This window comes from Ambystoma mexicanum, chromosome 5q (assembly GCF_040938575.1).
Source record: "Ambystoma mexicanum isolate Mex_15411 chromosome 5q, UKY_AmexF1_1, whole genome shotgun sequence".
In the NCBI taxonomy this organism is placed as follows: Eukaryota; Metazoa; Chordata; class Amphibia; order Caudata; family Ambystomatidae; genus Ambystoma; species Ambystoma mexicanum.
This window is the reverse complement of record NC_090933.1, coordinates 1116765952-1116789100: the sequence shown is the minus strand read 5'-3', so window position 1 is coordinate 1116789100 and position 23149 is coordinate 1116765952. Positions and strand designations below refer to the sequence as shown.

General features: G+C 47.6%; 1 protein-coding gene across 5 annotated transcripts in view; it reads left to right on the top strand.

Moving 5' to 3' along the window:
- The window catches only part of ASAP1 (ArfGAP with SH3 domain, ankyrin repeat and PH domain 1), a 2617237-nt gene that overhangs the window by 2466012 nt on the left and 128076 nt on the right, over positions 1-23149 (top strand). For all 5 annotated transcript variants that reach the window (XM_069621633.1, XM_069621635.1, XM_069621634.1 and 2 more), the window contains one exon: positions 7456-7958. In XM_069621633.1, the coding sequence (XP_069477734.1) occupies positions 7456-7958 (503 nt within the window). The remainder of the gene's footprint in view (positions 1-7455; positions 7959-23149) is intronic.

Here is a 23149-nt window from a genome sequence, read left to right as displayed (position 1 = left end):
GACATCGCTCAAGAGTGAATTACTCATCGGAAGAGGCACACTCCATATTAAAACCTATATGCAGCCGAAATGCCAATTGCTGGCCCTCCTGTGGATAGATTCAAAGTTAACCCAAGGAGGTGGAACAGGTCAATGTGACATCTTGGCCTCTAGCATGTACGAGGATATCAGATGGCGTCCTTTTCCAGATGGACGAGTTATTTTCATCTAAAACGTATCCTCAAACATAAAGTTAAGCAGTGGGATTGGGTCAACAATTATACCCATTTGGCTTCGATTAAAAGCTACAGCTATGTCTCCAGGGTGGTACATCATTATTTAGAGCCTTAGAAGTATTTGAGGAAGAGCCTGAATTTATCCGTGCAGAGCTTTCGTCTAAGATTAAGAACTAACCAATTGCCAATATTGGTTTCTATGGGTGCACGACTGGGAATCCCCCTTAAAGACCGACATTGCTGTCTATGTAAAACTCCTGGGATACTAGAGATGGTAAAACATCGATTTACGGAATTCCCCGTTATGAGTACCGAACACATAAATATGCTAGGTCATATGGTGTACTGTCATGATTCTTTAAAGGAGGATACATTTTGGTATTATTATCTTAACACAGTCACGGAAAGTACACATATTGCAGTTTGTAGTCTATGGATTAGCATAAAAAAGCCTTTACCAATGGATAAGTAATCCTAGGCCAAATGGTAGATGGTTCTTTTGTGTCGTTATGGACTTATTAGTGTTTTAGATCTATGATTTTAGGATTTTAATATATTAATATTTATTTTCTTAAACCTGCTATGAGTAGCAGTTTTAGTTTACTTGTTTTAGGGTAACACTCCCTTTCCCCCTTTCTGGGTAAGGTCAAGAGTAATTTGTGCTGTGTGTTTGCATGTATAGACAGTGGCACTTGTATATCTTTATTAACTGATTATATCTCTGGTGAACACGGAACCCTGGATAAGTATGGGAAGAATTTTAAGAAGGAAATGTCATTTAGTCATTGCACCGATGTCCAAAGTTATAGTTAAAAGCTAAATGAGTAGTTGCAACTCAAATGGTGTTTTAAATTCTAATTTTAAACTGTGTATATCGTATACATATATATGTTAAATTGTATTGTATTGTTCGGAATTTTGTAAGTTATTTTAGAACTATATAAAAATAAATGAATAATTTCTCGGTTCTTAAGACGTGACTAATGAAAAGTATACAGTGTAAAAAAGGTGAAGATTATTTTCTGATAGTAAAAGATATAGGAGTATTGGTTCAAGAAGTGTCATTCTCGATTCAGATTATACATTTGTGTATTAGGAGTTGGTGTTGCAGAAAAGCAGAGGGTGTCTCACCCACTAGTCCCCGGGGGATCTCTCTCTCAGGTAGCCAGGGCACAGCCATCGCCTTTGCAGCCAGACCCTGGGGGTGTACCAGTGCGAGAGGATCAACTGGGTGAGGGCGCTTCAGGGACTGGGGGTAAGGCAGCCAATGGTGAGTAGAGGTATCCCCCCCCCTTTCTTGTTCACCTAACCCATACTATTTTGTAGGAGTCTCTGAAGTCCCAACTCCCCCCCACCCTTTTTACACAAACACTGGGCCAAGGAAGAGGGTGACTGAGAGTAACAAGACTAACTCTTATACATCGTACTGGACATGTCCCGCTAATCAGGTCAGGCAAGATCAGTCACTTGACTCTCTAAGTGCATATACCTGATGCCAATTAGCTCGCCTCACACAAAAAAAGGCAGAAACTAGAGACACACTCTGAGCAAGGCGAAACACGAGTATGATGGTCAGATATCACAGCGAGTAGAGCGCTCGTTTTGACATCGGTTTAGAGCCTGCCGACGCAGGTTCGAATCCTGGCAGGGCCAAACTCAGCCTTTCATCCTTCCGAGGTCGATAAATGAGCACCACACACCATGGGTAATAACCAGCAGCGCTCAGATGCCAGAGGGTTCGTAGTGCTATATAAGTGCTAAATTATTATTGTTATTATTATTATTATTATTATTATTACGAGCAGAACTTCTGGGGCGAAGGCAAACCTACTGCAGCAGAGTGACGGATCAAGGGACGAGAACAATAGGTAGAAAACCCCAAGAGTTCCCTACCAGAGATTGTTGCCTCTACCATGCCACGAAGGACACGTGGAGAAGACCGGATCCCACATCAGAAGGCTGCATTGTGTTTCAAGGATGCCAGCGACCCTCCCACGTGAACGGCAGAGTTGGCGAGGTGAGGCTAGGGCTGTGGTACTAACCTTGACTCGTGAAGTACAAAATGTAAAACCAAGAAAGAAATCGCACACAGCCAGTGAGTTGGCAAGCGACCTTGGAGACAGGTGTGTTAAAGAAAGTTTGAAGCAATAACATTATATATAAGTGAAGGCTGCACGCGTGTGGATGAGATGCATAGAAAGGCAGACCTGTGAATGAACTTTGAAGTAAGGATATCTGTGAAATCAGCGATACTGAGTAATGGAGTGGTCTGGCGAAAGGAATGTGCCCACTCGCAAGTCCCTGTGAAAGGTGCATTGTTTGTAACGATAAAGTGAATGAACTGCAAAAGCGAAGTAGGCAAAATTGACCTAGAGAGAAGGGGAGAGTGAAAAGCTGAACCTTGAATTTTGAGTCAAAGTGGTCCTGCAGAGGTCTGGAAAAAGAGCTACGCACATTTGAAAGACTTTGACATCCGAAAGCGGTCTGAGCCCGACTGAGGGAGACCCGAAGTGTACAAAGCTTGGGGCAGGGAGCCCCCTGCAAGTATTGTTGATCTTTGGTTTTGAAGAGGTCTGAGCCTGACAGAGGGGGACCTATATAAACTTTGTTCTGCAAGATCTGAGCCTGACAGAGAGGGACACACGTGAACTTGGTTGTGAAAGATCTGTGCCCAACAGAGGGGACCTACGTGACATTTTTGTTGAAACATTATTTGGAAGTCTGAAAGATACTTAAACGTGAAAGGCCAGGCGAGCATCGATCCATGTTTTTTAAAACATTTTGTTAACTGTGTTTTGTTGAAAACACGAGCCAGAGTGTCATTCTGCCTACTCCGTGTGGTCTAATGTGGGGAGGAGAGCTGATCCAGCCATATTTATTGTTTTGAACACTGATTTTTCCTTTACATGCATTTCTCCTTTGTATACTTTTTAAACAAGAGATAGGGCAGGCATTAGGTTTTTGTTAGCATAGGCCATTTTGATTTGACGGACTCCACTATGACTATTTTGTTTGTTTGATGGTCGAGACTACTCCCATCTTAGTTACAGGGCAAAGTATGAGTTTTTCCAACCCAGAGACTTCGATAAAGGTTTTACAAGTTGCACCTTTTGTGTCCGTGTCATACTTGTGATACCAGGCCTCCCCTAGAGTGTGGAGTTGCATTTGTTAGGTTTATACTCGTACGTCCTGTCCCCTTTCCTCCAACTTTGTGGGTATCTTGTGAGAAACCTGAAGGTGTCTCCCTGACTGGTACCCGGGGATCTGTCATCCAGGTGGCCAGGACATGGCCATAGCTATTAGATCCAGTTCCTAGGGGTAGACCAGTGAGGGAGGATCACCTGGATCGGGGGTCCTCGGGGAGTGGAAGTGGGACACTGACGGGTGAGACGCGATATCCCCCTTCTTAAAACATCTTTTCCCCATCCTACCCCATAGGATATTCACACTGACCCCCACCCCCTTTTTTGACAAACACTTTAGCACACCACAAAAGACGACGGACAAACACCAGAGCTGTTTACTTGACATGTCCCACCACAAGGGTCAGGCAATTGACCAGAATCACACAAACCTGACGGCTTTTTCCCTTCCCCCACAGGGATAAAAGGTGGAGCATGAGAGCACAATACGAGCACCGCACGACGAGAGAGCTATTCTAGCATGGCAGGTTAAGAGGAGGAGAAAGACGGCGCGAACCGAGAGGGTGACAAGGAGAGAAGCAACCTTGCCCTCTCTGAGCCAGGCCCGTGAAACCTCTGTGGAAGGAATTGTAAGACCGCAAACAATAGCCGACGCGTGTTGCAGCAGATGTCAACGGTACACAGGGCCCTCCTCCGCTGATAACCAAGCCAGGGAGAGACGCTTGCCATCGTGGTACCGGCGTTGACTCCAGGGACGAGCCAAGCCAAGCGGTTCATCACAGCCTGTGAGTCAAGGGGAGAGCCGATAAGAAACCGAACTGTGTTGAGCAAAAGTAGCAAGCAGTTAATTGAAGAAAGTGCAAAGATATGTTAATATGAAAGGAGAAAACCAGCTACAGAAGAGTCAGACACCACGTGTGTGCTCACTCTGAAACCTCTGGGTGATTACCCTATTGTTGAAACTACTGTTTCTAGAAGGCCTTGGGAGAGGCACGAGAAAGGGGTCAATACAGGGGCCAGCAAAACCCTCTGTAAAGTCGAAAGTCTTTGACCGGCAGACGATTGTAAAGCTAAGGGAAGTTAATTCTGCATCGTAAGAACTGTTCAAGGAATTGTATGATCGGCAAAGTTGGCAATCCTGAACCTGATGGAGGGATGCCGATAAAGAGGGGGTGAAGTCTGAAGTCCCAATAAATAGTGTGTTGACAAGAGTGAACCCAGCAGAGGGATGTTAACAGTGAACTGTTTAAAAAGACATTAAGAATCGTGAATGTCACAGATGAGATTGTGTTGAAAGCCGTAGTGAACCCGACGGAGGGAGGCTAACCTTCGAGAAGGATCTGAGCCCGGAAGAGGGGATCCAGGGGTGAAAAGGCATCACCCAACGTGCAAGCACAAAGGAACTTTTTGCTTATTATTTTTGGAAGGCAAGAGACTCCACAGAGGGGCTCTTCCTCATCCTCTGCACCAGGGTTCGAGGGGCGCTCCAGCTCTTCCTCATCCTATGCACCGGGGTGCAAGGTGCCTGCAAGTTCTGGTTCCAGGAGCACAATCCCAGACTACCAGCTCCATAGCGGAGGGCTTACCGCCTACCAGAGCCACCTCCAAGGTCGTCATACAGGCTGATCATACTGCTGGCTGAGGGCCGTATGCCTACCGGAGTCATCGCTGAGGTTGGCGCTTCTGCTTCAGGATCAGGGTGCAAAGAGTCCCCATCCATGTCGGAACACGCACGTGGTGCGGGTCCTGCACACCCTCTGTCCAGGGCATGGCGTCAGGCCCAAAGATGGCGGACAAGCTCTCAGCAGAGCCTACGAAGATTGTGACTCTAGGGCTCAACCGTCTCCTTTGCCTGCAGGGTGGGCCTTTCAAGGGGGTTCTAGTCCTCTTCCTTCAGGGGGTGGTGTCGAGCCCTATGGCGCAGGTTAATGGTCTCCGCAGGGTTACATTTATCCCTCTCAGCCCTTTGGATATCCGCCCCAGGCTACTCGGCACTTTGATCAGAACAGAAAGCCCAGCATGGTTGAGGGTGTGTTCCCCGTGATCCGGGGGTCTGAGGATCGCTTCTTCCAGCGCTTCCTCGCTTTCTCCAGATGTCAAGGGCCTCGTCAAGGAGGAGTCTCCTAGGCCTCCTCCCCTGGCTCCCCGCGGAGTCCCAGTACTGCAGCTCGTTCCACCTCCGGTCCAGGCCCTGCTGGTGCTTCTGAACCTTCCGGCTCCATTACCACCAACGCCTGCTCCTCTGCAGTCACTTGTCGATGTCCAGCTGTCTTTGGGATCTGACTGGGGAGGCCCCTCTGCCGCAGGATCCGGACTCCCCTCTGTCTGGCAAGGCGTGTGGGGAGGCATGATGATGGTGCAGACGACGATGCACAGAACAAAGAGCCTTTGTCTTCGGTGAAGGCATTTCATGACCGTCCTTGGGGCCTTTCAGATTATTTGGGGGTACCCCAGCCAGTGCAGGCCTCCCAGGAGTCAGGGGTGTTGGCAGAGGTCCTGGCCAGGCGCGCCACGTGATGCTCAGGCTTTCCTCTTCAGAAAGATGTCCTCTCGGTGGCTAAGGAGGTCTGGGAGAAGCCCAGGGCCAACGCCCAGATAAACAAGAAATTGGACAGCCGTTTTGGCCTATTGGATGGGAACCACTCCCCCTGGCCTCCCACCCTCAACCACACTCAGTCGTGACGGCGGACTCCTTGTATTCAAAGCCATCCTCGTCTTCCATGGCAGGGGCCGCCTCCCACTGTCTGTCCAAAGAGGATAAGGCCCTTCAGTCTTTCAGCAAGAGATGTTACCTTAACACAGGGCTGCACCTGCGTCAGGCTAACGCTGATGCCCTCCTACCCATGGGGAACCAGAAGCTCTGGCGAGTGATCGGGGAGTTCTGGCCTGACCTCCCTCCGTAGAGTCAGGCCTCCTGGTTGCGCAGGATCTCATGGAGTCCTCAGTCTTGCACAATCGACAGACCACAGCCATTGTTGTTTAATATACTCATCCTTGTCTCAGTATCCTCTGAGTCATTCATTAGATTATGAATTCTCGATTCACAAAGTGTCTTCACAGCTTTCCTTTTTTGTTAATTCCCGATTTCAATAGTCAAAGACATAAATAATGTTTATGAATCTAGATCTGATATCAGCATGTCCCTTTTCCTTGTCCCAGTACTTTCGTAGTTATTATTATTCGCATTATTATTTGGGGAAAAAAGTTCCTATTTATAGTTAGGCCTTAAAAGGGGTTCTGTGTTTATAAAGTGTAAGGTATATTTGTGTACAAACTCGGTTTTCCTCGTGAAAGTTCCCCTCCAATCACATCTTACTATTATTCATCACAGTCCCCAATTACCCTACCTCACTCTTCCTTCTCACAGTTCCTAACTACCCACTTCACTCTTCTTTGTCACAGTCCCCCACTAACCCCACTTCTCTTTTCCTCATCACAGCACACCATTACTAATCCCATCTTATCTAGTGGACACAATAAAACATGAAATACTCCAAAAACCTGATATTGTCTAGCTCAAGGACAGATATTGATAAGAAATGATGATATTGGGTTTGTTAAGGTGAAACAACCTGATGCCCAAAAGAAATTGAAATTCAGTGAAATAACGTAAGTTGAAATGACGTTAAGATGCTGATTTAATGCAACAAAATCCCTGAAATTTGGCTGGTGCTGACGGTGGCCAACCTTAACTATGATGCCACATTGCACGATCATTGACCATTGTTCATTTACCATTAAACAGTGTAGGAATGGATCTGCGGGGAGGACTCGTGCCTGCTTTCTGGATTCCTTAGACCTTCCCAGTTAGGGATATTCAAGTTGGTTATCTATCAGGAGACGATGCACTAAGTACAACAAGCGTAATTGGACATCCAATGCCTGGAACTGTATCAGCCTTGCAAATAAATATTAATGAGCATTTTCAAAGAATGTAGTACTATTGTAATATGGGCATGTTTCTCAATGTTGTAAGTATTCATATCTCGTATGTGCTACCTAAATTAGATAAGATGTGTTGTATACTATCCAAATCCTTTATTAAAGCAGGTATTTTTGCTAAATGTGTAGTTAATGTCTTGTTTGCTCTCTTTTAGTTGCTCTAAGAAAAATAGACACCAGCTATCACCTTTCAATGGATAGATATAACCAGCAACCGGATCTGTTACAGAAGTCACCCCAAACTTTAGATCTGTCACAGAAACCACTATTCATTGATCTTCCATCGAAACCACAGCCTTCAGATCTAGCTCCTAAACCCCAAATTGGAGACTTGCCACCAAAACCAGGAGAACTACCCCCAAAGCCTCAACTTGGGGATTTGCCACCCAAACCACTCCTTGGGGATTTACCACCAAAACCACAAATAAAGGACCTTCCTCCAAAACCACAGCTTGGTGAGGTAACTGCTAAAACACCAGTAGGGGAAATATCACTTAAACCTCATGTTGCCGACATACATCAGAAATCTCATTCAGTGGATGTTTCCCCAAATAAACCACCTACTGATGCCATCCAGAGACAGATATCGGAAGATTCCAGTGATGGAGCACCTTCACTTCCAGAGACTCCAGTACCACTTCCAAGAAAAATCAACACGGTAGGTATATGGTCAACCAATTTGATGGTCTTCGTGTACATTTGTGAAAGTTTTTATTTTTCCTAGTTAACCAAGAGATTAACCAAAGAGATAACTACACATGTATATGTAAATGTACCACTGTATTTTTATATGTATGTGTTCAGTGGAATGAAAACATTAATGATCCATATTGGTAATTCTGGCATTGTGCTATTCCTAGTTAATTTCATTTAATATATTCTTCAGCATTATGGTAAAGGTTCCAGAAACACTTTTTGGGGTTTTAATAGCTAGCATAGCATAGATTGCTAGCTACTTACAGACCATCCCTCATAGTTTTCAAGCCCTACAATGACCTAAATGTTCATCCCATCCTTCTTTGTAACTTCAAAGTACCAGCTTCCCACACCTCAGTGAGGCTCAGACAATCAACAGGAAAATGAGTGATACATTACTAAAGGGGTTTTTGACAGTCACATAAGACACTCAGAAAAATATTCAGCTAGCACATAAAGTAGGTTAGCATCGTCCAGTGCAAGCAGCTAGCACCAGAAACAACTTTGTTGTAGCTGCATTCAAAAAGGAACATCCACCTATGGCTTGGTAGAAAATCTTATTTTGAGCTCCCCATCCCAGCTGTAGCCTTCTTACGCTGTGACCCATCTATTCAGATAGCACTAGCCTCCTTTTCTTCATAAGCCATAGAGGTCACCAATGAGCTACCATATTCCTAAGCCATTGGTAGCGAGTAAGGATCAAGAGCATAGCATGCTAATAAGGCCCATTGTCCTTAAAACTAAGCCGATGTCTTTTGCGCTGGTGGTAACATCTGTGATCCTTCAGATGGTGTCACTTCTCCCCAGAGGAGAACCTCTTTCCATGAGGCTAGGGAGGTGAGGCCACTAACCAATAGTCCCCCGTAGGGGTGGTAACATAGGGGAGGAGCTCAATTGGGATGCACAACCACAGTAAAATCCCACCAAGTAGACTGACGATAACGCCCAAATCTTATCAACATAAGATCACCTTGGAAACAATGTGTTATTGTGAAATATCAAACCCACCTGATGACATAAGTACTGGGACGAAGAAGCTCTCAAAAACCCTACATTGGAGCGGGCAGAAGGCTAGAGCAGCTGCTGTCAATTGGAACGATGTTACGCTGGGGCCATCCCTGTGCTATTTAAACTGAACAGCACAGGAGGACTGCGCTTTGTCCTCTTACCCGTACAGCAATTCCCTGTGTGGTTCTGGAAAGCTTGAAGCTGTGGTACAACCAGATGGAGAAAAAAGTAAAGTGAGTGGGCACCACTGGTAGTAAATTTGCGTGTCTCTGGTATTCAAAATTAGTGCACGAAAAAAACTTTTAGAACAATGTATGTCAAAACACTTGAAAAGGAGCTGGCTGTGACAAGTTTGGAGACACCCAAACTCAAAAATACATGTGAATCAAGAGACCAAGTAAAATACCTAGTCACACAGCCACTCTCTACGTTACCCAACCTGGGTTGAGGTTTTGCAAAATTACTAACAGTTCAGTTTTAAAGTCAAAAATATACTTCAAATTTCAAAAAGATAAACGAGAAGTTCCGTTGTTTTTCAAAATAGTTTATATCAAAAAAATGATCTCAAAAAATGAGTGGTCACTAATATTTTCTTAGTGAGGAAGAGTTTGCCACAATTAATTAATCAATCAGACCGAATTTGCCAATGCATTTCGGAAATAAATTTCCTTCATCAGGGCCAGTCTAAAAATGATACATACATATTCATGAACAAAGGAAACAGTTCAAAACGGTGCATAATAGCATATTGGTGTCATACATCATTGTGGTAAAGTTAAAAACATACCATTCAGTTGAGATTGCAGTAGTAGATGAATAAGAAACGGCAGAAAAGAGAAAAAATTGAAAAAGCCAATGAGTCACTATTGTATATAGGTAACTATCAGTAGAAAGAAAAAGAGCCAGTTACCTGTGACAGGTAGGTAGAATGTTAAATTTGGCGAACTAAAGTGTAGCGGCCATGAGGTGACCGAATCGAACTGTCTGACAGGAAACGGCGCAGTAAAGTAGCCTTCAATGCGATTGCTGGAAACAGAAGAAACCCTTGTTGAAAGTGGTTCTCATCCGTAATCATGATTATTTAAAAGGTGAGGGAAGTCTTACCGTACCGAGGGCGGGAGCGGAGCTGTTCTCCCGTAGCCGGCATGAAGCAGACTGCCGGTGTCGCATTGGAGTGTATTGGGTGTGCTCCTCTAATTCCTCGTGACCATCCACTCAGGTGATCCTCCCTCAGTTGTCAACCCCCCAGGGGCAGGATCCATAAGCAATGGCCCTTCTCTGGTCACCTGAATAGAGGATCCCGGAGCAGTAGGTAGGAAAACACTGTCAGGCTTCTCACAGACCCCATAATGGGTATCAAGAACATAAAGAGAAATAGAAACAACCGGGAGGGGTGAGCCATAAAGTAGGGTTCTGCAAGGTGGCATGAGCAACTAAAGAGCCAATAGGTCAGAAGGACCAGAGATTCCTGTCCAGACTGAGAACTTATACCACTCACGAAGGATGGAACACCACGATCAATTAAAGTTACCTATACAGCCAATCCATGCTGGACCAAGAAAATCCATTGCTTCAAAGCAGATGTAACGCCCAGGAGAGGTGATCAAGCAACCCTAGCTGTAACAGTGAAAGATCTACAAGTTCAATTATTGCTTTTAAGGAATTAACTTTCCCACCTTAGCAAGACTTTGTTAAGGGGGTCAGGAGACCCTTTTGTACAGATTCCCAAGGAATAGATACACCAATACCCTTTCCCCAATACACCTTAAAACCTTCTGCCTCTGCTTTTATGGGATATTTCCATTCCCATTCCATCTCCCCCTCCCCATTTCCAACATGTACTGGGACGAGGAAGAGGTGACTAAGAGTAGTAAGGATTACCCATATGAATAACATTTGTAGGCAGGAAGAGGCTTACTACACTTTACCATTAGGTTGTCCCGCTAATTGAGTCGGGCAAGGCCAGGCACTCCACCTTAACCACGCACACCTGATTCCACTTGACTCTGAATTCAGATATAAAAGGAGTGGTTCTGCCCAGGAAAATGAGCGAGCTGTGGTTGCCGGTTGGAACGTGCAAGCCAGGGAGCAGGAAGGTGCAGCCAGAGAAGCCTGGAAGATCCGGAGAAGAGCGGGACACCAAGACGCGGACCCGGTGTGTCAGAGGGGTTGCAGCGTGGCGAGGGAGCAGTGTATCCAGGGAGCCAGAGTGAGGCGTGCTGCAGACTGCTGGCCGTGTCTAGGCCAGTGCTCATTCCCATGGGACGTGGGATGGTGCCAGGGGTGTCTGAGGGGAAGGTAGTGAGACCCTGACCTCAATCTACAGATCCCGAGGACCTGCTCGCCAGCGCCACGCTACCGTGGGGAGTGTCAGACAGCAAGAGGGATAAAACGAGTAGCGTGCGGGTGGCTGAATCGGGAAGAAAAAGTATTGAAAGATGCAAACAGTGGGTTAATTGGAAAGCAGAAAGAAAGTGAGAAAGACCAGAGAAACAGTGCACTGGTGGCGCGAAGACAAAGAAAGAAGGAAAGGGTGAATGAAAAGGATGTGAGCGACCTGAAAGCAGGAAAGAGGGCACGAGAGACCCGAAAGCAGGAAAGCGGGTGCAAGCAACCTGAAAGCAAGATACACAAGAGTGGAAAGCAAAGAGAGGGTGCAAGCGATCCGAAAGCAGGGTAAAGGGGCAAGCAACCCGAAATAGGAAAATGGGTATGAGCGACCCAAAAGAAGGAAAGAGTGGAAAAAGTGAAAGAAGGTGTGCACAAGCAAAAGAGAAGAAAGGTGGAAGAGAAACAAGAGCAGAGTGGAAAAGACAACAGAGGAGAAAGGTGCCAGAAAAAAGATCCAAAGTTTAATGAGGGGCCAGAAGTCAGAGGGATCGCGCAGGGGAGGAGCAAAACGCCTGGCGTTTTCGAAAGTCTCTCACACTGTCCCATGAAAGAACTATGTGTTGTGTCCAGAGGGGCCTGAGCTTTGGGAAGGGAACCCTGAGAGGCCAAGACCTTTTGAACTCTGCAGGAGAAGCCTAGATTTGGGGAAGGGAACCCTCGGAGGCCTAACAGAAACTCTTTTTTTGTTTGAGGCCTTGTAAGGTACTCATTGTGGCAACAGTAAAGACAAATCTATTTTGTAGACAGTCTCTTGATGCTGATGGCCAGATCTGTCAACAATAACAAAACAAAAGTTCCTTTCTGTATTCTGTACGTTGTGTAATGACTCTTCACCTCTGGATCCCCCTCAATCGGGCTCCGATCCTCTTGAATGTTAGCCTCCCTCTGTCGGGAAGTTCGCTATGGACTTTTATTCAAAATCCCTTCACCTGTAGTATTCACAAGTCTTAATGTCCTTTTAAACAACCTTTCACTGTGCACATCCCTCAGCCGACTTCACTCTTGTCAACCCAATGTTCACAGGGTTATCGCGCTTTGCCGGCATCCTTCAGCCGGGTTCACATTTGCCAGTTGCACAGTTCCATCAGAAAGTCATTCTAAACCCCTTAGGTTGTTCACTTTACCCAAGTCCACATCTCAGCCCCTAGTTAGCCTTTCTTTTAAAGCCCCCACTCAGGCCTTCTCTAAAGCCCCCAGTCAGGCTTCGCACGGTTCATTCTACACACTTAACTGTGCTTTATCAAAAATGCAGGATTCACTTCCCTTAGCTTTTCCTCTTGGTTTACGATAGCCTCCCTCGGTCGGGCTCAGACCATCAATTCACTTTGGCTTCCTCTTGGTTTACGTGTCAAAGACTTTCGAGTGTACAAGGGGTTTTACTTGACCCTTTTATGACCACTTTGACATCCTAAGTCGGGCTCTCCTAGGGCCTCTTGTTATCCGTAGTTTTAACAAAAGGGGACCAACCGAGTCTTACGAATAAGCGCCCACGTGGCGCCGGACCACTCTGCAGCTGGTCTTTCCCTAGATTTTAAAAGTTGGTTCGTACAAAAATGTCACCCTCATTTGGGCGCCCCCGCAGTCACTGCGACTTTGGAGGCGTACAAAATGAGGGTGATATTTACTGCGCCCAAGCAGAGCAGGGGTTGTGGGGGTGTCCCCCGGTCTTCCTGGGTGCAGTAATGGAGGTCAGGGGTTGTGGGGGTGTCCACCGCTCACCATTTCGGCAAGCGGGGGACAAAAAAAAAGAAAAGCAAATGCGGCGTCAGCTACAACCCACGTTATTGGGAGGAGCTGACACCGCAGGGATCGCAGAGTGCGGACGGCACACTCAGAAGTGTACCGCCCTAAAGGTAAGTGGGGTGTGGGGGTTGGCAGGGGTAATGCAGGTCAGGGGAAGCGGGCAGAGTGATCCATATGATCACTGTGCCGCGCCGTAACTGCCGTCGGCATTTTCTGCATCACAGTTGCGGATGGCGCAGTGATCACGTAGATCCTAAAAGTTCAGTAACAGAAATTTCCTTTGTTCAAATCATGTTGCTGTTTGCAACCTTTGCTCAACATAGCTTGGTCGATTATTGGTTCTCCCTCCGTCTCACTAGCTGCGCTGAACTCCTTGTCGTTTCTGGTCTCTGGAGTCAAGGATGGTACCACAGTAGCAAGCGCCTCCATCCACCTCGGTTGTCAGTGTGGGAGGGCTCTGTACACCATTGACATCTGTTAAACCACACACTAGCTGTAGTTCCCGGTCTTATAATTCTTCTTTCGGAGGCTTTGCGGGTCTGGGTCGAAAAGGGCAAGGGCTTTATTCCCTTCTTGTCGTCCTTTTCAGTCTAGTCGCCTTTCACCTCCTATTGAACTGCCTCCTGGAACAGCTGCCGCCTCATCTGTTTTGCCTTGCTCCCAGTGTGCTCTTGTGCTCCACCTTTTATCCCTGTGGGGAAGGGAAAGGGCTTTCAGGTGTGTGTAGTTATTGTCAATTGCCTGACTCTGACTCTTGTGTTGGGACGCGTCAGGTAAATGGCCTTGTGTTAGTCGGGTGTCTTTCATGGTGTAAGAAAGTGTTTGTGTCGGAAAAGGGTAGAGGCGTTAAAGCTTCTAAATATCCTACAGGGTATGATGGGGAAAAGGTGGTATAAGGAAGGGGGGCACACGCCTCACCCATCGGTGTCCCACTTCCACTCCCCATCCAGGTGATCCTACCTCACTAGTCCACCCCCAGGAACTGGATTCAATAGCGATGGCCGTGTCCTGGCCACCTGGATGACCGATCCCAGGGGACTAGTCAGTGAGACACTTTCAGGTTTTTCACAGGTCTAGACTTGGGGAAGGGAACCCTGAGGGGTCTAAGAGGAACTGTGCCCTTTTGGTTGGAATTGGAAGGATTGAAGCTTGGGAAAGGGAACCCCAAGAGACGGAGAGACATTGGGAACTTTATTGACTTACTGCAAAGACCCTATGTGGAAGGTTGTGAGGGTAACCCTTTTAAGTTAAACTGTTTTTGAAACTGCAGTACTGCACCTTGATGGTAAGGCTACCTCTACAGATACACTAAGCAGATGCAGCACGCCAGAGGGCGTAGCATCCAGACCTTAATCAGTCAGACTACAAACACATACAGGACATATGTCTGAATATGATCTATTATTTAAGGCTCCCCAGCTCGCCGCAATGCTGGGCTATGTGGGTGTGACATGCTCACCACACACAGAACAGGACAGGTCACAAGTAATTCACAAATTGGCAGCCTGCTGGTGATCAATTTAGGAACTTATCTCCACACCAGAGGAATGTTTTCAGTACACTTTGGAAAAAGACAGCCACTCAAGGGACCCTGCACTACTAAAATATGATAGCCCCTGAAGAATATCCCGGCAAACATGGGATTGAACCATGTCGGAGAGCATTCTAGGAATCCTCGTAGTATCTATTAGTGTTGAAATCACACACTGCAGATCCTAATCTTTTAAAGTTAGAATTACATGTATAGATACTTTTGTATACGTTTTTTGGTGCTAGGCCCACATTTGGTTGTTTTATCTGTTTAATTCTCAAGGATTGACCCATCACAGGTGTCACTCAACACAATTGTTATTGATGATGCATGTCTACAACAATCAATTCTTTGTTACAAAGATGTTTATTTACATTTGTGTATTATAATGTTTTATTAGAATAATTGGGTAGCAGTCTTATACCTACATTTTCTAAGGTACATATGTTTTCCCAGGACATTCTCTGAAAGAAAGCGTAACCAACGGTAGGGGCTTGAGAATAACTAGGGTAATTGTAAATGTTGTTCATGGTTAAGGCTACCTGAAACCAGTCTTGGTTTGCCTTTTCTTTTGAGCCACCATTTTTTTTTATCTAAAGGGGAGGGAGAGCATAGGGTGTGACACAGACGGATTTTGGTTTTGGACTTGCAGACATCGACAGCCCTTAGAATCAACAGAGCTTTTCCATGCTACCCCTACTCACCTCCACCAAACCCCATATAGGGAAGAGATCAGACCCTTCATTTCCGTACTTGAGTCCAAGACCTTTTCCAGCTAGGTGAGCCTTCTCTGAACCATTTCCCTCCAAGGCTCAGCCATGAGTGCCCCTTTCAATTGCAAATAAGAGAACACTGGCAGTTTACCTATTCCCAGTGCCCCCTCCAAATCCACCAATGAGATGAAGTAACCATGCTTCCACAACTGACCAACCCTTGACAGTCTCGCCTCAAACCAGGTCTGGAATCTATCCAAGTTCGGGATCCGGTCCCTGACACCCGGGGCCCACAGATGACTAAGCGGGGATGACCATATCGTGATGCCCCTAATTTCTGGACCCTTCTTCCATATATTCCATACGACACCCAATATTGGATGCTCCCTGATCGTTGATGGGAGCCCGTCTCTTGGTATCCAAATCCATTCTCCGACTGTTGCCGGCCTCAGATGGAAGTTGTCCAAACCCACACATTTCAAGTCCCCTCGCTCCCTCAAATGCAGTATGAGAACTCGAAGTTGAGATGCCTTATAATACAGATAGATATCAGGGAAACCCACTACACCTCTCTCCTTTTGGTAACGCCAAGACTGTGTATGCCACCCTTGCCTTCCTACCCTGCCTCAGGAACCACAAGAGGCGACCGTTCCCTCCCTGAACATGAGTCTGGGATGTGAATCGGGAGCATCTGGAACAAATAGAGAAGTCTATGGAGAAAGTTCATCTTAATAGAGTTCAATCGCCCCAAGCAGGACATTGTCAGTTTTCCCCATTTCTCTAGGTCGTCAAAAAGCCTCAGTAGTAAGGGTGGGAAGTTTGCCTCATACAAATCGCCTATATCCCTTGTTACCTCTATGCCCAAACACAACAAATAGTCCTCTTCGATTCTCATCCCTAGTGTGTCCAGGGTCCATCTATGCTCGACCCCCAAATGACAGTGGGAACAGGATGGACTTCCTCGTGTTGATTTTAAAACCTGAGGGTGCCCCATACCGTCGTACTATCGCAACCCCCGCTGGGATTGAGGACATTGGATTGTGAAGATGAAGCAGTATGTCATCCGCTTATAAACCCAGTTTATATTCTACACCGCCCACGGCAATCCCTTCCACCCGGGGGTCGTCCCGTAGCATCTGGGCAAGGGGCCTCAGGGAAAGTGCAAATAAAATCGGGGAGAGGGGACAACCCTGACTCGTCCCTGTTAGGGAGAAATCTCATAAATGGTTGATATCCCTTACCTAAAGAGTCCCCCAGCAACTTTGCTGGATTTCTAGGATTTCTTTTTTCACCTGGTAAGAGTGTGAGCCTTTTTCCCCACTCTTGTGTTTTGCTATGTGTATTTCTACTTTCTGTGTGATGTTGGGAACTGGAGCCTCACCTACTCCATGTGCACCACTTTTTGTGTGTGTTACACAGCACCTTCAGTGCAGTGACACGGGGTTGTCTTTGAGACTTCCCCCGGACTCCATTTTTCGGGGGCTGACTACTGTCCCCCAGAAACAGGTAAAGTTGCCATTAACTTTACTTAGTCACTTTAAACCACAGACCCAGTACACCCCATCTTATGTGGAGTATTGCAAAGGGTTATCTCTTACCCCTTTTTGTCTGTGCCTCTTGGAGCCTTGTTTCGCTCCCTTAACATTAAGACTTGGCTGGTGGCAGTGGTATCTACCCTAACTTTTCTACCGCGGTTATCTTACATAACGTGGTAATGTTTTAGGCTATTAGATTAGCCTCGAACATAAAACCCGCTTGACCATATATGTTTTATTTTGGCTCCAGCTGGGTTTAGTCACCATTTCTTTTTGTTAAAGTCTTTCTCGTGTTTTTCTCTGCGTGCCAAACCGGGGATGACTCCTTTGTTCACTGTCTTTTCGCGGGCTTCTGCACAGAAGCCCTCCTTAACGCGCCTGATAGTCTAGCTAGGCAGGATGTGAGGGAGGGACATTCGAACCCCTGCCATGGGTTCCCTTGGTAACCCAATTCGCACTCTTGTCTGATTGGCTAAGGGGACTGGCCTTGCCAGGCCAGCCACCCTGCTGTGTGATTGACAGCCAGGCTGTATGAATAGTGGAAAGCTGCATAAAAAGCAGGTCTCTGGGACTGGAAGAGCAGAGTTGCCACTGGAACGAAAGAACCAATGAGGAACGGGAAGAAGAGGACCCCTACAACGACTGAACCGCCTGGTGAAGCCCTGCTGCAGTTCAGAATCTCCAAATTCGATGACAGAGAAGATCCTCCAGGAAACATCTTCCCTTGAGCTGGTGGGACCAACCAGTTCACCCAAACTACAAGCCGGGACCCCTCCTCTGGTCGAATTCGCTGTACAGAGCTACAGTGGGCCGGATAGCCAGGAAGATCGGACCCTGCTTGGGTTTTAAGGAGCGCACCTTTTATTTGTTGTTTGGCGCTGCTGCTGGTTTCTTCCCTGGGTAGTGCAAGACCCTCCAGTCTTCCTACTTCTGATCAGTCCGACAGTCGCTTCAGGAACCGTGAGCCTGCAGGAACTACCAGGAACGTCTGCCTCAGCTACAGCCCCCTCTCTGTTTTAAGGTACTGTGCAAATCCGGTTGTGCGTTTCGCTCAGCCGCGGTGAAAGTGTTTGAAATCTTTCTCCAATACGAGGGCTTGTCCTTCTCTTCTCTTTGAACTATCTTTTCTACCAACCAACCTCGTCCGGAATCTGTGCCACAAACTTTACCGCAAACTACCCTGAACGGTGTGATCTTGAGCAAAAGACTTTTGACCTATTGACTTTGGCCCTAAGCCTTTTCTAGCTGATCTCCTCACTGTAGTCTCTCTTGTTCAATTGCTCAGAATACTTACCTGTTGGTTTTGCCTAATTGCTGATAACTTTCTTTCCCTCCCTTTTAAATTGCTGGAGTGCCATTTTGCTCCCACTTCATTTTGTGGTGTGGTGTATTTATGATTGTGATTTTGATCTTGCTAGAATAGTGAAATGTTATACAACTGTTGAGTAAATAAGTTTCTGAGGCTTGTGGAATCTGCTTAGATCACATGCTGTGCATAGGCCGACATCTAGTGGAAGCTGCGGAGTATTACAGTTTGTTTTTCGAAAGTCGAAAATGGGCGTCGACACAGGCGTGCCAGTAATACTATCCCTAGTGTGACGTCCACTGTACCCAAGATCCCTCACGCGTGTAGGATCCTCAGATTGTTTTTTTCCGCCATACTGGTCGGAAGCATCTTGCGGAGTTCCCTGGCCTTAGCCATACTTTTGCTGTTATTATAATTATAATTCTTATTCATTCCCTTCCCCACCCCAACGTCGACCCTCAACCTCGACGACGGCTGGAGAAGTCATCGACCGTCGACTGCTGCACGACGGATCTGGGCCTCGGAAGGCGCTGGGGCCCGGGCCTAGTAGGCCGCTGGCCTCGGCCCTTACAAGTAGGGAGAGTGGGGGGTGGTACATACTCTTCACTCTTGATATATAGTTACATTTATATATTCCTACACTTAGCAGCCCGCTGCCTTAAGGTGCGTATGGAGGGTACCCCTTTTCAATTCTGCCCCAAGTGCAATCGCAAATACCCTTGGGTCGACAGGCACGCCACGTGCAATCTCTGCTTGCCGAGGAATCACCCCGAAGCGAACTGCAGAGCGTGTAGTAGGTTTAAACCTAAGACACTTAAGGACCGTTCGACAAAGCGTTGGGCCCACCACGCCAGGCAGGAGGCCATGGCAGCGGAGGGCGCCTTCAGCGATGGCAGCGACGCCGTACTTTCGGACGGCGAGGGCATTACAGCGTCGAAAGACAGCCGACGAGCGCAGGTCCCCGACCTCGGAAGGTCGTCCGGCAGGGCGGCTATGGGGAAGACCCCCGGCGACGCAAGCGCTACACACCTAACACACACTAAACACACTAAGACCAACCGGACCTCGACGACGTCGACTTCCCGGAAAGAGGCACAAAAAGAACGGTCCGACTCGGTGTCCTCTGGGCTCTCTCGATCGAGATCGCCTCACGACGCAAGGCAATCATCCACTCTTGCCAAGAGTGCCTCGCTACACACATTAACGGAAGTTCGATCATCGGGAGACGAAGACGACTTCCACCCCCAGGCCGCGCTCCAAGATACCGAGACCGCGGTTAACACCAGTGAGGCCCCACGCCCGAAGAGTCTACCCTTGAAAAGTCCCATAAATCACCTGCTAAAGTAATACCCTGTTCCAGGGAATGGTCCAGTGAAGACATAGACAGGGTTATGTCTAGGATGTCTTCCTTAGCTGATTTTTATGATAAGAACCCAGAACACTTTCTTTCATATAACCCTCAAGGGGCCACACCCTCAGGCTCCTCCGATCCTATCCCGCTAAGTAAAAAGCCCCGGTTCGAAAGACCTGAACCCTTCGAGGTTCAGCCTTACTCCACTCCATATTCTACTCCACTCCCCAGTTACCAGGGACAAGTTTTCCCTGAAGAGGACCAGGAGTTTGACATTATGGAAGAACAAACCGGGACAGATTACTATGCGGAGGATGAGGACCTGGAGGAGGGAGAAGATGAGCAGGAAATTTACAGAGTAGATTCCCCAGTACAAAGCGAAGCCCCAGTTACTGACTCTCCAGTTGATAACCAGCCCCTCCTTAACGAGGTTCTCGCTCGAGCAGCGGAACACTTCCACATCGACACCCACGGTGTACAGGAGGAAAGGGACTTCGCGGAGGAGTTTGTAGGAGAGAGAAGACCGGTCGCTCAGACCATCCCTATCCTCAAATCCATCCAACGAAGAATAGATCCTTCCCTGGTGAATCCGAACCTCACCAGAGCTGTCAACCCCAGAATTGAAAAGATTTTCCGGGCAGCCCAGTCTGACCCTCTGTATATAAGGGGACATCTTAAACCAGATTCCCTAGTGGTTACCAACACTAGAAAAAGGGCTGGCACGCCCTTATCTTCATCAGAAGCTCCTCCCGACAAGGAGAGCAAAAAACTTTACGGGTTTGGCAGGAAGGTAGCCTCAACGTCCGCCTACCAAGCAAGGATTGCGAATTCCACCACCCTGTTGGCTAGTTACAATTGCCATCAATGGGAAGAAGTCGCGGCGCTCATTGCCTCTGCTCCAGAACCGTTAAAGGGCCAACTGGCTCGGATCTCGGCAGAGGGGAGAGCCGTGTCTGGTTGCATTTTAAAAGCAACTTTCGACGCCGCTGACAACGCAGGGAGATTGATAGCAGAAGGTACTGTTATCAAGAGACATGCGTGGTTACGGCAGTCGGGATTCAAGACAGAAACCCAGGCTTCTTTAATAGACAAGCCACTGGAACCCGACCTATTGTTTGGGAAAGCGGTCGAAGACGCACTTAAAAATGCCAAAGATGAATATGAGACTCTCAAATCCCTTGGCCAGCTTACCAACAAACCCCCTAACCAGAGGGGGAACAGTAATTTTCGTCGCCCACGCGGCCAAAATTCACAAAGAGGCAACTATGCCCAGGGACAGGGTACACAATGGAATAACAACCAGCAGTCTACCCAGAGTTACGGCAGGGGTAACAAGAGAGGTCGTGGAAGAGGCAGAGGCAGCCCCAACAAGGGAGGTGGCACGCCTCCACCAAAACAGTGACGCTCAGTTCAGGGTCCCTTGTCACGCAACCCCAGTAGGGGGACGCATTTCCACCTTCACCCAGGCTTGGGAAGGGATCACCTCAGACAGATGGGTGCTGTCAACAGTATCCGCAGGATATTGTATAGAACTACTGCAGCGTCCCCGGAACCATCCTCCACGACAAAGAGTGCACTCCCTAGAGCATCAAAGGATCCTTCTCGAGGAGATCGCCATTCTGCTAGAAAAGGACGCGATAGAACTCGTCCCAGGACTCCAGGTAAACAAGGGTATCTATTCAACTTACTTCCTTGTGCCAAAGAAAGATTTGACAATGCGCCCAGTATTGGACTTACGGCCTGCCAACAAGTATGTCAAGCCCCAAAAATTCCGTATGACCACGCTACAAGAGGTAATCCCCCTCCTAAAAAAGGGGGATTACATGGCAACCTTGGATATGAAAGATGCTTATTTTCATATTTCCATGCTCCCAGCGCACAGAAAGTACTTGCGCTTCAAGGTGGACAGTCGCCACTACCAATTCAAGGTACTGCCCTTCGGGATAGCTTCAGCACCAAGGGTATTCACCAAGGTACTGGCGGTGGCGGCTGCACACCTACGCAGGGAGGCAATCCCGGTGTACCCTTATCTGGACGACTGGCTCATAACGGGGGAAACCCCAGGAATTTGCAGGTCAAACATTCAGAGGACTATCGACCTCCTCCACGAATTAGGCTTCTCTATCAACGAGAAAAAGTCAAGTCTGGTGCCAAGCACCTCAAAACAGTTTCTAGGAGCTATCCTAGATACTCAGAAAGGATTGACCTTCCCTTCGGAAGAGAGAATTCGGAATATACTTCTGCAAATTCCGCATTATCAGTCAGGTCAACAGATAACAGTACGCAAAGCTATGCGGTTACTGGGCATGATGGCGTCATGCATTTACCTGGTCCCCCACGCGCGTCTGCGCATGCGTCCCATGCAGGAATGGTTGGCGAAACAGTGGTCTCAGGCAAGTGGTCATTGGGACGATCTAGTGGTCGTTTCGCCAACACTCGTACAGAGCCTACACTGGTGGACAAGAGAGAATCTCGCAAAGGGGAAACCCTTTTACGATCCCGAAGTACAAGCCGTGGTGACTACAGATGCATGCCTGACTGGGTGGGGAGCTCACCATCTCCACCACACAGCTCAGGGTCTCTGGTCTCACTCAGTAGCCAAGAACCACATCAACCTGCTAGAGCTTCTGGCAGTATTCCGAGCGCTAAAGGCGTTCGAGCCCCATCTACTGAACTTGTCGGTGCAGATCAGGACGGACAGCACGACAGCCATGTTCTATCTGAACAAGCAAGGGGGGACTCGTTCGCCAAATCTGTCCAAGCTTGCCCAGAAAATCTGGATATGGGCACTCAGACGGAACATCTTCCTGTCATCGCAACATGTTCCAGGGGAGCTCAATTCCCTAGCGGATGCTCTAAGCAGAGACTCCCTCCCAGAAGAACACGAATGGGTCCTTCACAGAGACGTGGTAGAATATCTCTTCTCTCAGTGGGGTTTCCCCACTATAGACCTATTCGCCACAAGCGTAAAAACAAACAATGCCCAGGATTTGCATCCAGGTTCCCCCAGCCGGACTCCCAAGGGAATGCCCTGTGGATGAACTGGTCAGGAATGTTTGCGTACGCTTTTCCACCAACTCCTCTCATCAGGAAGGTGGTGTACAAGATGAACAAGGAATCGATGACGCTCATCCTAGTTGCTCCCATGTGGGCGAGACAACCATGGTTTCCACACCTACGCAGGATGGCGGTGTGCGAGCCCATCAGACTCCCAGCCTGGTACAACCTACTGTCCCAGCAACAGGGTCAAACAGTGCATCAGGAACCCAACTCTATGAACCTAGCAGCATGGCTCCTGAAGTCATAGAGTTTGGACATCTCAAATTACCACAGAGGTGTATGGACATTCTAAAGGAGTCCAGGAAACCAAATACAAGGCACTGTTACTTTGATAAGTGGAAAAGATTCGTTATCTGGTGCCAGAATAAACAAATCAACCCGGTTGATTGCACTCCTTCCAACGTTGTGACATACATGCTCCACCTGCTGGATGCAGGGTTGGTTTTTAACTCGCTGAAAGTACACCTGGCAGCCCTCTCGGCTTACACCACATCCCATAACAAGGTCTCGTGGTG